At 46.9% G+C, this 16,970-nt stretch overlaps 1 protein-coding gene across 13 annotated transcripts in view; it reads left to right on the top strand.

Annotated features, from left to right (window-relative positions):
• Positions 1-16,970, top strand: part of VPS13B (vacuolar protein sorting 13 homolog B) — an 807,303-nt gene that overhangs the window by 776,640 nt on the left and 13,693 nt on the right. For 12 of the 13 annotated variants that reach the window (XM_070803099.1, XM_070803104.1, XM_070803105.1 and 9 more), the window contains 4 exons: positions 3,943-4,061; positions 8,365-9,170; positions 13,109-13,285; positions 15,317-15,487. In XM_070803099.1, coding sequence (XP_070659200.1) covers positions 3,943-4,061; positions 8,365-9,170; positions 13,109-13,285; positions 15,317-15,487 — 1,273 coding nt within the window. Of the gene's footprint in view, positions 1-3,942; positions 4,062-8,364; positions 9,171-13,108; positions 13,286-14,475; positions 14,776-15,316; positions 15,488-16,970 lie in introns of those variants that run through there. The other variant, XM_070803106.1, reaches the window with a different exon arrangement.

Below are 16,970 nucleotides of genomic sequence, written 5' to 3'. Positions count from 1 at the left end.
AATGACGTGTGGCAGCCTGAGTGGGAGGGGAGTTTGAGGGAGATTGGATACATGTATATGTATGGCCGAGCCCCTTTGCTGTCCACCTGAAACTGTCACAACCTTGTTAATAGGCTGTGCTCCAATACAAAATAAAGTTTACCAAAAGACAAGCATCCAATTGGATATGGGCCACACTGATGTGGAACATAAAGCTTTTGTTCAGTCTCTGCAGCGCAGGGAAAAGGCTGGCCCTTTTACCTTTGGCTCGAAACTAACACCTGTCAGTGCTGCCTTTAGCTTGTTGGCCAAAGCTGGTCTCATAGGCTGGTCTCACTGTAAGGGGCTAACGGGAATAAGCCTGCTCTGCACCCAACTGCGGCTGGGTGTGAGTGAACACTAGAAGTCTCTACCACGAGAGCCACCTTGAGCTGATGCCCATTCAGATCTTTACTGAGTACTGGTTGTAAATACTGAAGAAAATGTATACAAAGTGTTGCCCTCATGAACTTACAGAGACCATGGTGGATAATGCTCTAAGATGGAAAAATATACACTGCTGTCCTGGAACTTTTAGCTCTTATCTCATTATCTGTGTACTTGGCTTTTTCACCAACCAAACTGGTAGCAACTCGAGGGTGTGATTTTATCTTCTCAATGCCTGCTGCAGTGAGGAGCTCTTTGTGGGTTCACCTTAAATATCTGATCATTGATTTAATTAATGATTAAATGATCAAACCACCAGACCAAGACAAGGATTTGTTTTAATTTCTAGGGTGTAGGCGCTTAATTCTGGCACTGAAGTTCCTAACTCTCTAGTCCCTAGAACTCACTTTGTACCAGATACCTGATGTTGCGAGTGGTTTCTCTCCATGTGAAAGGAGGCAAGAGTAGGCTCCAAGAATTAAAGTCTGCATTCCTTCCATTCTACTGATGACTAAGAGGGACACCCAGCAGAATTTCTCTCCCAAGTCCAAGGTTTTGGCCAGCAGAAATACCTTAAAGGTTTAGGTTAATTTGCTTGCTTTCAGAGTCTCCTGGGAAGTTAATGGAAATCCTCAGCTTCTTTATCTTTACTATCTTAGGAAGTAAATGAATCCTCATTTCATAAGGCCTGCAGACTGCTTTGAGAATGAGCTGAACAATTAAGTATTTTCCTCTTCTGGTCCCCTCCTTCCCTACTTTGAGTGGTGGTAGTTCTGGTTTTTAACACTCTCTGCTAAAACCCTAAGGTATCCTCTGAAGTTAGGACAGTCCTTGAGAGGAAGGAATGGAGATGGGAGTGTTAAGACCTTTAAAAGGCTTGTGTCAAATGAATAATCCCATGTCTGTAAACCTAGTAACAAAGCAGTTGACTTACTCTGCATATCATATAAAATAATAGCTTTTATAAATGTGACTGGCTCTCAAAGAATATCTGTTTTGTTTTAGATTCGTGAGCTGAGCCATTTTTTAGGTTGGCTGCCTTCCACATTTTATCATAGGCAAGTTCAGTTCTTATCTTGGAACAGAAAGGGCAAATTCAGGATACGGTCTTTTGAAACAGATGTTTTTGCAAAATGATCGATTTGGGAAACATGTCCATAGAGAATACAAACTGACTCCACTCCTGCCCTCAAAAAGTTGACAATCTAGTGATTGAGTCTATGATAAAAACCGGTGACAGTAATACAAACAATAAGATTAGTGATGAAACAGAAGTATAGTTAATGTGCTTTTGGAATGTAGCTATAGGTATCAATCTGAGGAAAAGAACAGAAAAAACAGAGAATATCTTCCTTGAATAGGGTGTCCCTGATGAAGGTGAAAGAGGAGGGTAAAAGAGCTGGTTTGAAACTCAACATTAAAAACTAAGATCATGGCATCCAGTCCCACTGTGAAAAGTGAAAGTGTTAGTTGCTCAGTCTATCTGACTCTTTGGACTGTAGCTCGCCAGCCTCCTCTGTCCATGGAATTCTCCAGGCAAGAATACTGGAGTGGGTAGCCATTCTCTTCTCTGGGGGATCTTCCCAACCCAGGGATCAAACCTGGGTCTCCCACATTGCAGGTGGTCCCATTACTTCATGCCAAATAGAAAGAGGAAATGTGGAAGCAGTGACAGATTTTATTTTCTTGGTCTCCAAAATCACTGCGGATAGTGAACAACTGCAACCATGAAATTAAGACACTTGCTCCTTGGAAGGAGCTATGACAAACATAGACAGTGTATTAAAAAGTAGAGACATCACTTTGCTGACAATAGTTTTTCCAGGATAGCTTTTCAAAGCTATAGTTTTTCTAGTAGTCATGTATGGATGTGAGAGTTGGCCCATAAAGAAGGCTGAGAGCCACACAATTGATGCTTTCAAACTGTGGTGCTGGAGAAGACTCTTGAGAGTCCCTTGGACTGCAAGGAGATTGAAAAAGTCAATCCTAAAGGAAATCAACCCTGAATATTCATTGGAAGGACTGATGCTGAAGCTGAAGCTCCAATACTTTGGTCATCTGATGCAAAAATTGACTCACTGGAAAAGACCCTAATGCTGGGAAAGATTGAAGGCAAGAGGAGAAGAGGGCTGCAGAGGAGGAGATGGTGAGATAGAATCACCGACTCAATGGACATGAATTTGAGTAAACTCCAGGAGATAGTGGAGAACAGAGGAACCTGGCTTGCTACAGTCCATGGGGTCACAAAGAGTGTCGGATTCAACCTTGTGACTGAGTAACAACACCCTGTATGTGCAAAGATATACAGGATTTGGAAAGGATTTGCATAGAGAAACAGTGCTTTCTCTGCACAGATGGTGCTGAGGAGCAGACAAGGGTCTGAGCTAGAGCAGTAGCCGTAGAATAAGAAAGAAGGCTATTGCAGGAGTCAGCGGAGCAGGAGATGAAAACAGGTGGAGGCAGAGATGACCTCCAGATGCCCTGGATATTGAAGACGATCAGGATTTCTGCAGGAGGAGCCATTGTATAAGAAAGAAGCCCAGTGACCTTGAAGTCACATCCAAGGGTGAGAATCAGAGACTCTTGTGGTTCTGTGTACATTCTTTCAGGTACCTCTTCATTTGGTCAAAATTAGAACACATTCATCCCATGCCAAGCAGACACCTAGCTTTGTTCCTTCATCCAGGAATTTTCAGTCTTCTTTTTATTTGCTGTTCTAATAATAAAAAGGGCCCAGGCATGGACTGAATTGATAATACACATCGTCAGCATCAATGTTCCCAAACATGAGGAGGTTCTTGCCCTTACCCTCAGGTAATGCTGGCTGTGAACACGATGTTCTTGGAGTTATTTTTCAAATAGTTCTGTTTTCAAATATTTATCCATTTAAGCAACATCAGTATTTAATGCTGAAAGGACATCTGTTCTGCTAGCCTGGCACCTGGCTTCTGAGATAGAACTTTTTTTTAGGTCTAAGTCCACCTCCTCATGGAAGAAAAATCAATTTTTACTCCAAGCAAATGAAGTTACCTGACATTCTTGTTCCAACTTATGCGAGGGACCTTGAGGAGATTATAGTGTGTCTTGGTGGTGGGTTTTCAGGTATGTTTTTGTGTCCCCAGCAGAGAAGGACATCATTATGATCGCTTAGTCAAAACTCAAAAGCCTGAAAGGTTTTTGCACATCTCATTTCAATTCAGGGATTTTTTTCCCCCACAGAGATTCACATGCGCACATAAAGCTGGTCTATGGCTAGTCTCCAGCCCATGCAGAGTTATTTGCCAATTCCAGAGAAGCAGAGAATGAAGACACTCATGCCCTGTCATCCATCATTTTTTTCCTATGAACCTTACAGCTGGATATTGAAAATCTGGATTTGATTTTTTTTCAAGTCACCTGAATAGCCTATATACATGGATATAAAGAAATATAACCAGCAAGTGTTTGCAGTATTGAGTCAGAACTGAAGACATTTGAAGCCTTTTCAGCAGTGTTTTGTATTGCTTCCCAACCTGATTTTGAATGTTCTTTTCACAGGTTGTGTTTCTGACTGGCTTTGGCTATGTGTACGTGGACACCATCCATCACTGTGGCACAGTCTTCATCAACGTGGCCCCAGAAGGAAAAGCTGGGCCTGTCGTAACTAATACCAACAGGTAGGCTTAACTAGTATCCAAGTAGCAGCAGGGTAAGTGTCACATTAAACAGTTGTAAATCTACTATTCACCATTTTTTGTTATCCATATATATATGTGTGTGTATAAAGCTTTTGATTAATTATTCTGTAATCCATAAGGATATGGTTATTAGCATTTAGTTACACCCATAAGAAGAAGCAATATATCATCTTCCATGGATACGCTTTCCAATTCTTCTCTGGCAAGCTTAACAAACTGATTTATAGACTGAGACATGCATCTTAGAATTATACATTATCGTTAGCATGAAATACAGATTAATGCCTCTCTATCCACATGACCACCTAGTAATCAGTAATTAGACTTATCAATTAGAGCTACAGCAAAAGTAAAGTCACCTCTTAGGGCCACATTTCCCCCGCTTTGACCTGAATGTTGCCATCAGGTTTTGTAAATATGAACCAGAGTTAATATCCTTAACTTAAAAGAATTCATATAACTCAGTAGGAATAATATGAAGATAGTCCCTCCTTCCAAAAATTAAATTAGGGTAAAAAACACAACCGGAAAATTCTGGGAAGTGGAAACACAAATAACCAAAGAAATGCAAACTTTAAATGAGACATTACATATTGAATTAACAGTGATGTTCCATCATATACCTGGAGAAGGGAATGGCAACCCACTCCAATCTTCTTGCCTGGAGAATTTCATGGACAGAGGAGCCTGGTGGGCTACAGTCCATGGGGTTGCAAAGAGTCAGACATGACTGAGTGACGAAAACACACATTTCCGTCATATACAGTCCTACTAAAAACGTAAATTGTTACTATTTTCTAGAAAGCACTTTAGTAATATGTATTAAGAGCTTTAAAATCCCTTTGGCTTGGAAATTCTGCTTTTAAGAGTTTTAAGAGCTTAAGAGTTAAAGCAATAATTAGAGAAGTAGGCAAAGATATACAGAGAGATTTTATCACATTGCTAATTATAATGGCAAAATATTCAGAGTACAGATCCTGTCAGCAGGGAAATAGATGATACACAGTTGTACAAAAAATGGTATATCCACAGAATATACCATTATAGGATTTTAGTGGGATAGAAAAATACTTGTAATGAATCTAAAATAAAGCAAATGGAATATAAATTCGAATATACAAATATATCCTAGTTATGTACACACACACATATTCACACTTACGTACATACATGCACACACATTCTCATACATACAGAAAACATTCCTAGAAATAACACTGGAAAGAAAAGAATCAAAGTTGTTAATAGATGTACAGTTATAAGTATAAGTATAAGGTTTTCTATTTATTAATTTTATATAAGAACATATTTTATAATCAAAGTTAATTTATTTAAATTTTAATTTAAAATATAAAATACTGTCATCAACTTTTATACATTTGTTTAAGCCCTTTTTTTTCCCTAAATTCCTTGCTTTTCATATATGGTTAAGAACTCATTAATTTGGACCTTGCCATAGTATGATTAATTTGAATTTATAATATTGCAAATAGGTTGGGTAGATGGTTTCCTTTGACCAGAAGAATTTGTAAAAACAAATTAATAGCGTAATAAAACCAAAGACTAAATTTTGAATTGCATAAGCCAGGATTTCAAGCCCACACAGCTCAGGAATGTTTTATATAGGGCATTAGTAGGGCATTGCTTGTGCAGTAGCAACAATCCATGCATTCAGTGACAGAAATAAGAAAGACCTAAGTATTTACTGGTATTTCCTTAATTCATTTGTTCAGCAAGTATTTCTCAAATGCTTACTGGATGCCAGTGCTATTCTTACCTGTGACCTAACAGTCCCGAGTCCCTGTTCCCGAGGAGATCAGATTCTCATAGGTGTGCAATGGGAGGACAGAATGAACATAATAAAAAAGGAAATTTTATGGTTTAGTGGAAGATTGGAGTTCTGTAGCAATAAAAGCAAAGCCTGGTTGGGACCAGGAATTACCCAGCTATAGGAACAGAAAGAGGATAGTTTTGAAAAACTGGTATAGGTAAGCCTCACCAAGAAGCTGACATTTAAGCAAAGACTTGAAAGCACCCAGCGGGGGTTAGTAATATGATTATCTGGGGAGAACTCTCCAGACAAAGGGCACAGCCAGTTCAGAAGTCGGAAGCAGTGCACGGGCATATTGGAGGAGCAGGGACTAGGCCAGGGCGGGCCAAGTGCAGTGGGTGAGCTAGGAGGAACCAGGGCCCGGGGCCAGGCAGGGGATGGCTGGAAGGAGGGCACAGGTTGCACAAGGCTTCGTTTTCTTCTGAGTGAAATGAGGAAGTCATTGGATCTGTTTGAACGGAGAAGTTACCTGATTTGACATAAATTTTTAGAAGACCATGGCTCCTTTTCTTTTAATTTTATTGAAGTATAGTTTATATATATATATATATATATATATATATATATATTTCACATACATTCTTTTTCACGTTGTTTTCCATTATGGTTTGTCACAGAATATTGAATATAGTTCCCTATGCTTTTGAAGTAAACTATAGAGAAGTAATGGCACCCCACTCCAGCACTCTTGCCTGGAAAATCCCATGGACGGAGGAGCCTGGTAGGCTGCAGTCCATGGGGTCCCTAAGAGTCAGACACGACTGAGTGATTTCACTTTCACTTTTCACTTTCATGCATTGGAGAAGGAAATGGCAACCCACTCCAGAGTTCTTGCCTGGAGAATCCCAGGGACAGGGGCATCTGGTGGGCTGCCGTCTTTGGGGTTGCACAGGGTCGGACACGACTGAAGCAACTCAGCAGCAGTAGCAGCATAGAGAAGTAAAGGAGGAAGCAAGGAGACTGGTTAGGTGACTGTTACAGTTATTCACACTAGAGGCTTAGGCTACACTACAGGGAAAGTGGTAAGAAATGGTTAGATTCACGATGCAGTTTAAGAAGAAACCAATGGAATTTTCCCTGATGCATTGGATGTGGGTTGAAAATAGAGGCATCAAGAACTCTCAAAGTTTTGGTCTGAGCAACTGGTCGGATGTAATCATCATAAACTAAGATGAGAACAACTGTTGTGTGGGTTTGGGGGTAAGATCATGAGTATGACCACACACATGACCCTGGAGACGTCTGAGACCTGTAAGAGACTCCTGTGTGGATGGGCAGTTAGAAATGCAAGATCCGCGCTCACAGGGAGTTCTAGGCTGAATGTGTGACTGTAGAAGTCATCAGCATATAGATGCCAAACCGCGGGCCCAGATGAAGCCCTCCAAGGGGAGTGAGTGGAGATGGGGAGAGAAGAGGGCCTGGGGCTGAAGCTTGGGCACCTGCCCTTTAAGAGGAGGGAGTCCCATAGGTGATGAGTGACGAGACATACAAGAGCTGAGAGCAGACGGGCCAAGAAAGGATTTCCAGAAGGAGGGAGTTGGCCACTTGAATGCCACAGTACGGGCGTGAGTCACAGACTTCAAGCTCATTGTTCAATTTAGCAACAAGGAAGTCCCTTGGGGTCCCTAATGGGAGTTGCTCTGGTAGAGGAGGTGGGACAGAGCCTGCCTGGAGCAAGGCTAAAAGAAAATGGAAAGTGAGGAACAGGAGACAAGGTGTATGTGCTTTGGGGTGTTTATGTGAAGGGGATCAGGAAAAGGGTAGCTAGAGGAGGAGTTAGTTAATGAGAGGGATTTTTTAAGATAAGAGAAATAATAGCATGTTTTTAAGCTGCTGGTAAGGAAGAAGAAATGGTGTAGGAGGGAGTGAATTGCTAGAGCAGTGACTTTGAAGAGGGTGAGAGCATGATGGCTTAGCTCAGGACAGAGGGGTTAGTGGAGCAGCGCGGTCTGCTCAGCTCTAAACGTGACAGGGAGAGCAGAGCACGCGCACAGCCCATGCTGGTTGCTGGGCCGTGCCGGGAGGTTCATGGGAAGTTTTCTCTTGCTTGCTCTTACTTTTCCCAATATAAGGCACCTTGGTTATTTTATCATGACCTTTCGCCTCGTGATGATCACAACAGAATTAGTGCACAAAGAACTCAGAGGATTTGGGAATAAAAATCCGGTGTTGATGAGGGGAACAGGATAGAGCAGCATGACGAGAGCTTGTAATGGTCCCTTTGGGAACATCTCCCAGTGCTGTTGGAGTGTGCCTGGCTCTGTCCAGACACAATGTACTGGAAGTTCAGTTCTTAATTTGTTTCTTATGAGAATCTGATGGGACATCAGGAGGTTTCTAAGAAGGCTCTGTCATTGAAAATCTACTAAGACATTAAGGAAAGGAGGGAGGGAGGAAAAGAAAAGAAAATTGGAGGAGAAATGCTCATGTTCTCTTCCCTTTCTCCTCCAGAACTCTGGAGAAGATCGTGACATTTAAAATGTTCATCACTCAGTTCAGCCTGGCGGTGTTTGATGACCTCACTCACCACAGAGCATCATCCGAGCTTCTGAGACTCACACTGGACCACGTTTTCCTCCAGATGGCCCCCGTGGCTGGTCACCTCCCTGGGGAAGAGATGGCCGCCGCCCCCTTTCACGTCTACTCCGTGGAGGTCTGCTGCGGGGACCTGCAGCTGGACAACCAGCTGTACAACAAGTCCAATTTCCACTTCGCTGTCTTGGTCTGCCAGGGGGAGAAAACAGAATCTCCTCAGTGCTCCAAGATGCAGAGTCTCCTCGTATCCAGCGAAGATTTGGAAGAATACAAGAAAAACTGCTTTATCAAACTCTGCCTCACGTTAACCGAAGGCAAGGACGTCCTGTTTGATGTGAACGAGTTCAGTTTTGAATTGAAACCTGCCCGGTTATATGTGGAAGACACGTTTGTCTACTACATCAAAACTCTGTTTGAGACCTACCTGCCCAGCAGCAGCCCGGGCACTCAGCCCACAGCTCTCGCAGGTGGCAGACAGGTGCTGCCCGCGCAGGTGAGGCAGCACGCCCGGGCCTTGGTGCATCCCGTGAAGCTGCAGAAGCTGGTGATACAGCCCGTGAACCTCCTCGTCAGCATCCACGCGTCCCTCAAGCTGTACATCGCCTCTGACCACACTCCGCTCTCCTTCTCAGTGTTTGAAAGAGGCCCCATCTTCACCACGGCCAGGCAGCTCGTCCACGCCCTGGCCATGCACTACGCCGCAGGGGCCCTCTTCAGAGCAGGTGAGGACACAGCAGAGGGAGCCTGAGCGAGAAAGAAAGGCTTCAGGGTGGTCCTGACTCCAAGACACAGGGAAGCGGCATGGGAGGGTGAGGGGCAGTTGGACAGCAGTGACTGGAATGCAGACCCTGCCACTGCGGGCTGTGAGGCGGGGGCAAGTTACTGAACCTCCCACATCTCAGTTTCCTCACCCGTAAAATGGGTTTTAAGATTTCTGACAAGAAAACAATGGAAGTGTGTGAAGTACCCTGAATTTAGAGTGGCGCTTAATGAACCCTTAAGCAGTAGCAGCCGTTAAATTTGCTGTTATGTAACAGAATTTTGATTCCCATTTAGCAAGTGCCTTTTCCGCTCCTTAAAGACACAAGGCTCTATATCAGGGAGCTAGTGCAGCCAGGAAAACCAGCCCAGGCCCTCTCAGCCCCTGGGCCTAAAAGAAATGTAGTTCTGGGCTGTTAACTTTCTTCATTACGGCCCATGAATAGCTCTAGGTGAGAAATTCAGAGGATTTGTGTGCTCGTCAGATGCATAAAGAGCCTTCTACCTACCCAGTGCAGCCTTGCCTGTCTAGACAGATGGCAAAGAGAAGGCTGTAGGTGTCTCAGCCTCTCCACAGACCTGAGCGGGAAGAGTCCGCGGGGGGTGTTTGGCTGTGTGTACAGAGTGTGCTGTGGGGAGTACTGTGAGCTGAAGGTGGTTTTGGAGACCAGGTTGTCTCTGGATTCCCTATGGTAATGGGCGTCAGAGCTCACCTTCCTGACCTAAATTCACTCTCACGCCTGAAACTCTCCGGTTTCAGTCTGATAATCGGGCTCCTCACGTTGCTATGAACTCCAGGCGACCAACACCAACCAACCGGAGCTGGTCTCGCAGTCCCTTCTGGTAAAGCGCAGGGAGGTCTTACTTTCTAAAACTAACGCAGGACAGAACGTGGTAACATTGTCCTTGGTGAGTGCATTCCCAGATAAGACAACATTGTAGCAGTGACCAGCCGACCCATGTTGTTGCCATACTGGTAAGATTATATTTTCTCCGGAACAAAATCCTTAGCTACCCAGAACTCTGCATGGCCAGATCAGAGGAGGTCCCTGCCCTGAAACTTGTTCTCATAGCCTGTACCACAAGGAAGAAAAGACTTCCCTCTTGCTAAGAAATTATTTTAAAACAAGCAGCTACCATTTCAAATTTAATAGGTATATGAAAAGCTTTACTCTTTCAGGCAGTTTTTGTTTTTCCCATGAGAAGCAGGCAGGTAGGTTACTGAGCTCTGGTCTGGAGCTTAGGAAGGAGTAAGCTTCCCGACTACCCGGTCATCGCCTTGGGCGAAGGTGTGGGAGCACCCGTCAGAGTAGTGAGCTGGCAGGGAAACTCCAGCTGTGACCACCACCAGGGAACCATGTCCTGCAGCCTCTGTGCTAAAAGTGACCTCTCTTTCATTTTTCATGAGCTTTCACAGGAACATTCTGTTTGGATTTTTTGGTAATCTACCTAAAAGTTCTCCAAGCTGCTGTCCCAGTCTCATTATATGCTGAAACAAATTCTACACTAGAGAGCCAAGTTTTTAGGCCTGTTGGGAGTTCTGTCACTAAAGGCCTTACAGACAGTCTGAAGATTATCTGGAGGAAAGCAGTGGGAATGGGAAGAGGGTAGGAGGTTTCCCCTGGGTAGAAGCGTCTCAGAGAGAATGTACTGGCCTTCTTGGGAAAGGAAGGGCTGGCCTGGGAGTGGGCAGGTTGCCTCACTTGTCTCACTTGGGTCAGGGTTCACCCATGGGACTTGATTAAATGGCTGAAGTACCCTGACCTCATTTCTGGGGAAGTACAATAAAGTGATTAGAAATGAGTGACCACTGACCCTATTTGAAGGAGACTGTGTGGACTCTCTAATTTCCCGGGCTCCCTCTCTATTTCCAAGACTTGGCTCTATGGGCAGCCAGACAGTTACCTTTTTTCAATAAAATCTCCAAACCCAGTAAGCAAAACGATATGTTTGCTTTTGGAGAGAAATAATTAAAGGCAGAATGCCTTTGGGTGGTTTGGTCCTTTTCTGGCCTTCTCAGGGGCCTTGAGAAGTAGCTCTGGTCCATACCTAGACTCCCCATCTGCAGTGGCCCGACCCAGGACTGTCCGCCTCACCTTCATGTGGCCGGGCTGTGGGCTGGAAGGTGGGGCTGGCTGCCTGCCATGCGCCCTGTGCCCCGCTGCGCCGGCCTGACCAGGCCCATCGGACAGTGCGTGCTCTCTGCTTGGCAGTAGCTAACTCTCCTTTCTTCATCTCTGTATGGAAGCTTTGGAGAGAAGGGCAGTTGTTTCGAGTCCAATCTGTTGCCTCCAAGTGAACCTTCCAACTCTTCCAGGCTAAAGGAAATCTGTTGTTTCTTTACATCCGGAGAAGGCCCTCTGAGGGAGAACATTCCACAACCTTCCATGGTAGCCTGCCTACTCAGTTAGGCCCGGGCTTGCAGGAAGAGGGAGGGTGGGCTTTGGAATTGGGTAAGCCTGGCCTTGAAGCCCTCCCACGTGTGTCTAAGCAGCAGGGAGATGGGGAGAATTGAGCCACAGTCCCCTCCTCGTCCCGCCCGCTCTCAAGACACTGGTGACAGGGCAACACGACATCCCATGAGGCTCTGTCCCCTGAGCCTGGCACGGTCCCTTCGGCCAGGGAGAGGCTTAGTCCTTAGCTAAATCTGAAATTACGTGAAGGCAGGTACTAAGGCTTGCAGAGTGGCTGGGCAAAGTAAGTGAGGTGAATGCCTGGCCACCCAGAGGCCCCTCCATTTATAATCCTCATCTTCTGGAAATAATTCCCTCTTTTCACCTAAACCCTGATGTTGTCTTCTAATGTTCCAGAGGAGAGAAGGGGGCCCAACATGTAAGGATGTTCCTCTCCAAAGGGCTGGGCTTGGGGACCCTTTGGGGTTGATGACTTGACTGGGGGGGGCGGGTGGTCTCTGTCCCAGGCCTGGCCTCCCAGGACCTGCCTCAGAGGACATGGGATCGGCTCCCACTTGGGTCCTGCCCCCCACAACCTCCCCTTAAAGCCCTCTCAGCCCTGGGCTGGGGAGGTCAGCATGTTCCCCAAAGACACTGTGTTTGGACTCATACTCTCCTGAGCCCCCAGCCTTTGCCTGCCTCTTGCATCCTCTGAGTGAGAGCCCCAAGCCCCCACCCAGGAGCGAAGACGGGGAGCCGCTCCAGGGTCCACACTCAGCCACGTTCCCACGGGGCGAACGCTCGGCAGTCAGGCCGCCAAGCAGGCCGGCTCCTGGCAAGCCCCAGCTCAAATAGGAAACCAGATCCCAAGCTCCCCGCCTGGGACCCTCAGGGAACACGCCCCTCTCGCTAAGCTAATCAGTATGTCCCTGTCACTAGAGTTTACACAACTGAAGCTGGGCTGGAAGGGGAGACATTTCTCTGGCTCCAGCTCCACTCCAAAGGGAAGCGCTCAGCTTGGTGGGATTGGGAAAGACTAAAAATAACTCCTCCGTCCCTGTCAGAGCTGCGCGTCCCCTTTGCAGCACCCCATTTAGCATCTGGCCTCCTCCGCGTCCCGGCCCCTCGCTGCACCAAGGAGCTTTAAGGAGAACCCCCAGCCTGCGGACACCTGCTGCCCCAGGGGCCGCCTTGACTTGGAGGGGGCGGGAGCGTCATCCCCCTGCACACGGGTCCCTTTTAGCAGGAATACGGGAGGCAGGGAAGTCATATTAAAGCTATTTGTGAGGCTGCCAAAAGGATCACTTTGATTTATAAAGTATGAAAGTTTGCCATTTATGAATTCACAGTGAATGAGTTATTTCCCATATTTTGCTCCAGAGGAGCTTATTACATTCTCAATTCTAGTGTGAAAAATGAATTGCAGGGAAAATGGGTCACTTTTCCCAAATGTTGAAAGTGCTGCATTTAAGGTTTCAGTCACCCCTTCTCTCTGGTCTCCCTCGCAGGCTGGGTGGTTGGATCCCTGGAAATCCTTGGCAGCCCGGCGAGTCTGGTGCGAAGCATCGGGAACGGCATCGCCGACTTCTTCAGGCTTCCGTACGAGGGGCTGACCCGAGGCCCGGGAGCCTTCGTGAGCGGGGTTTCCAGAGGGACTACATCGTTTGTGAAGCACATTTCCAAAGGTAGCTCTTCAGGTTCCTGGTAATGAGGCCTGATTTTCATTACTTCCCTGTCTTTTTAGAGAACGTCTTAAACGTTCTCCATGAATTAACATTGCCTCTAGCTTTGTTTGGCTTGTTAGCTGGCAGTGAGATGTTGGATTTGTAACAAAGCCCATATATAATGTCTTATGTTTTAAACAGATCACTGCTTGCCTGTAGTTGTGTGAAAATGTTTCAGAAACTTCAGAATTTGAAACCTCCCATTGGGAAAACAAGGATTGGCTCGACTGTTATTCCATGTGATAAATGCAGAAATATTAAAGGTGTTCAGGACTTCTGCTAAACATCAGAAATCCTACACTGTGTTGCCTCATCATATACATATATTTTTTAACGTAGATACAGTTGTCATAACTTTCTTAAGGAGCAGGATACATTTTGACAGTGGAAGCCGGTGGGGAGGTGAGCGGGCCAGCTTTCCCCCGGCTCGCCACGTACACAGCGCCACCTTGTGGCCAGGACGCGTCATCGGGCGCAGGAGCCAAACTGCAGTCGGCCACCCCCACCCCCCACCTCGGGAAGCAGCGTGCTTCCCTTTCATCCGTGTTTGTTTGCCCATATTTTGGTCAAGTTGGCAGTGACTCAGGAACTAACAAGGTCCATCTGAGTCCCCGTTTCTTCTCAGCGGGAGGCAGGGGAAACAGGGCAAAGGCCTTCTCCCCCCACCCGGTAAAAGACCTTTTACAGTCAACAGTACTGCAACTCTCTTATGAGTGGTCAGGTTATAGAAGTCTCTAGAAGGCTTCAAACAAGACTTGAGCTTGAAATACGAGAACCCATGATCCATAGAGGGGGGACTGGCAAGAGAACAGCAAGAGCAATAAACCAAATTCCATGGACAGGGACAGGGCCACTCCCCCCGGGGCCCCCGGTCATCCGGGAGGCCTGTGAGCTGAGCCGCAGGAACCCAAGGGTGAGTCACTGCAGATTTCTCACTCCTGACACTTGAATCTTTGTGGTTCTGTTGTTTTTATTTTAAAATAAGACAACCAACACCTGCTAAATCGAACTCCAGTGGTAATTTTAGTGTAGTGACTCACTGAATTTTTTTTTACACTTGTTCTTTCCTCTTAGCAAAATCTGTTTGGTTTGTCTGTGTGTGTATGTGTGTGTGTGTGTGTACATGGATTTTTTTTTTTTTTTCTTTTCAGATGACTGGTAAAGATGCAGCTGCAAAAACATCTTCCATTTCTTCTTGAACCTAGACATCCAATAACAGATGAACTAATTCGTTAGCTTCAGGATATGTCCGTTAATGTCTTTCAGTTTTGCTCACTGAGACCTATGCAGACTTGCTGGAGGGGATTATGACTGTCTTGAGCAAGATGCAGAAATAGCCTTTCTTGGGAAAACCAGATAGAATCCTGGCTTTCACATGCCTTACTCTCTTTATTGTCTTCACTTTTTTTTTTCCAGCTCACACCCTGAATATAAAAATTACACATATTCTCTGTGGCATAATAATTATTTCCTGACTGTCAAATGATAAAGTTGAGTGTCTTCCTTTACTATGACTAGAGTAATGGGGAAGCATAGATCTTACTTCTAAAGTGGAAACATTCCTTTACAATCTGTTTAAAATTCAGCAACATAACCTTACCCTTTCAAATGAGAGCCGGCAAATTGCAACCTTCAAAAACCTGGGCCTCCCTGAGGACTTCAAAACTAACTATTGAAGCCAAGCCCTGGCGGTCAGATGAGTGCATGATAGCTGTGTGTGAGACTGCAGGCATTTTTCTGGTGAGGGAGGGTCTAATCCTATCCTCTGTTAGGACTGAGTGTATCACCTTTCCTCAGCAAGTGTTCACCTTCACCTCATTTTCCGAAGGCCGAGGCCTCACCCTGCCCAGGGGGAAGCCGCCCTCACTCTCCACGGGCGAGTCCAGAAGGCCGTTGTGGACTCCGCTCGCCCGCAGCGCTCCGGGGACCCCTCCCCTGGGGCCGGCATCCATGTGACCAGGACCCCAAACCCACATGCCTCTGTGTCCTCAGGTACCCTCACGTCCATCACCAACCTGGCCACGAGCCTGGCCCGGAACATGGACCGGCTGTCGCTGGACGAGGAGCACTACAACCGGCAGGAAGAGTGGCGGCGGCAGCTCCCAGAGAGCCTGGGCGAGGGGCTCCGGCAGGGCCTGTCCCGGCTGGGCATCAGTCTGCTCGGTAAGGGGCGGGGGAGGCGGCAGGGGCGCTCAGGCGTCTGCTCACGGCCCTGGCGGGGCCAGGTACCCACCCCCCGGCCGGAACCAGGGGTGGTGTGGCCCTTCCGTTTTCCTGCAGACAAAGCTGAGGCTGAGAAGAGGCCCGCAGCCTGGTCCCCACACCGATCCTGGTGTGGCTGCTCAGGGCCATCCTGGGGCCTGGGCCCCGCCCTTCCGCGCGCTAGTGGGAGTCGCCTCTCCCGCCGCCTCCTCTCTGCTCCCTCGTGGCATCCCTAAGGCGTCATTCTCCCGGGAGGGTCCCGCTCCGGGCGTCAACTGGAGAATGTCAGCCCACAGCTGCCTGCTTGCCCAAGGGAGTAACCGGCCAGCCTCCTGAAGCCTTACCCCCTCTCCTCCTCAGATAGAGCAATCAGCAATCGAATCGCCTGCTTTTGTTTGAGAAACACTTGAGCCATGTGCAAATGTCATGTAAACTTCAGTGAGGAGCCCACTCTTTCCTTTTATTTTTCCGAGTAATTGCCATTTGTCCAGCAGCCAAGTGGTACACGGAGAGGGGAAGACTGCTCTGGGTATTTCCAAATATTACAAACGTTTGAAAAACAAGTTGCTCTGGGAAAAAAAAAAAAAAAATCTATAAAAAAAGGAAGCTTCAGAGCTGAAATTTTGCAGAGCAGGATTTTCAAGGGTATCTTCTGTTTATTTGTTTGCAAAGGAATTTAAAACTGTGTTGCTTGGCCGCCTGCCCGCTGAGCATCTGAAGGAGTTTGCATCTCTGGGAGATCAAAGGGGCCCAAAGCAGGGAGACCAAAGGTCAGAAACGATGAGCTTGAAAGGACCTGCCCTCTCTCCAGGCTGCAGTTCTGTACACAAGGCCTCCTCTCACAGCGGCCAGCTGAGTGAGGCTCTGACAGGAAGCAGTGAGATGTTTCAAGTTCAGGTGCAGTTACCAGAAATTGTTTAAGTCCTAACGAACCTGCAGGGATGTGGGGCATGGCCGGTGATACCGTGTGGGAATGGGGACCTGGGGTGGAGCAGCTGCTTAAGGAGCGAACCCCTCACTGGTGGCGTGGCTGCTTTGGTGTAGGTAGGGGGCGGGGAGGAGCGGGACATGGTCCTCAGGAGTCAGCAACCCCCAGGCTCGGGTTCCAGGTCCCTATCTTTGTGACCTCAGGGCTTCTATTCTGTAAATTCGTGCTAGAAATGACACTGCCGTTACTAGAAGTAGTGGTGGTCCGTTGCGTGCCAGATGCAGCGTCCGTGCTTGGTCAGCAGCACCTTCATTATGTTATGGTAGCAGGGGAACGAGAAGGGCCGTCTGGTTCCATCGAGACCAGAGACCAGACCTCTTCAGCAAAGAGAGCCATCTGACCAGTGGCTGGGGCGTCTTGGCTTTAGCTTTAGTCCGGTTGCTGTAACCATAGGAAGTGACTGTGAGGTTACTGTGGAGGCCTTGGGTCATTATCTGGCAACCGTGGGACCTCTTT

The sequence above is a fragment of the Bos indicus genome, chromosome 14, assembly GCF_029378745.1.
Source record: "Bos indicus isolate NIAB-ARS_2022 breed Sahiwal x Tharparkar chromosome 14, NIAB-ARS_B.indTharparkar_mat_pri_1.0, whole genome shotgun sequence".
Taxonomy (NCBI): Eukaryota; Metazoa; Chordata; class Mammalia; order Artiodactyla; family Bovidae; genus Bos; species Bos indicus.
Note: the sequence above shows the minus strand (reverse complement) of the source record. Positions and strands in the feature narration are given on the sequence as shown.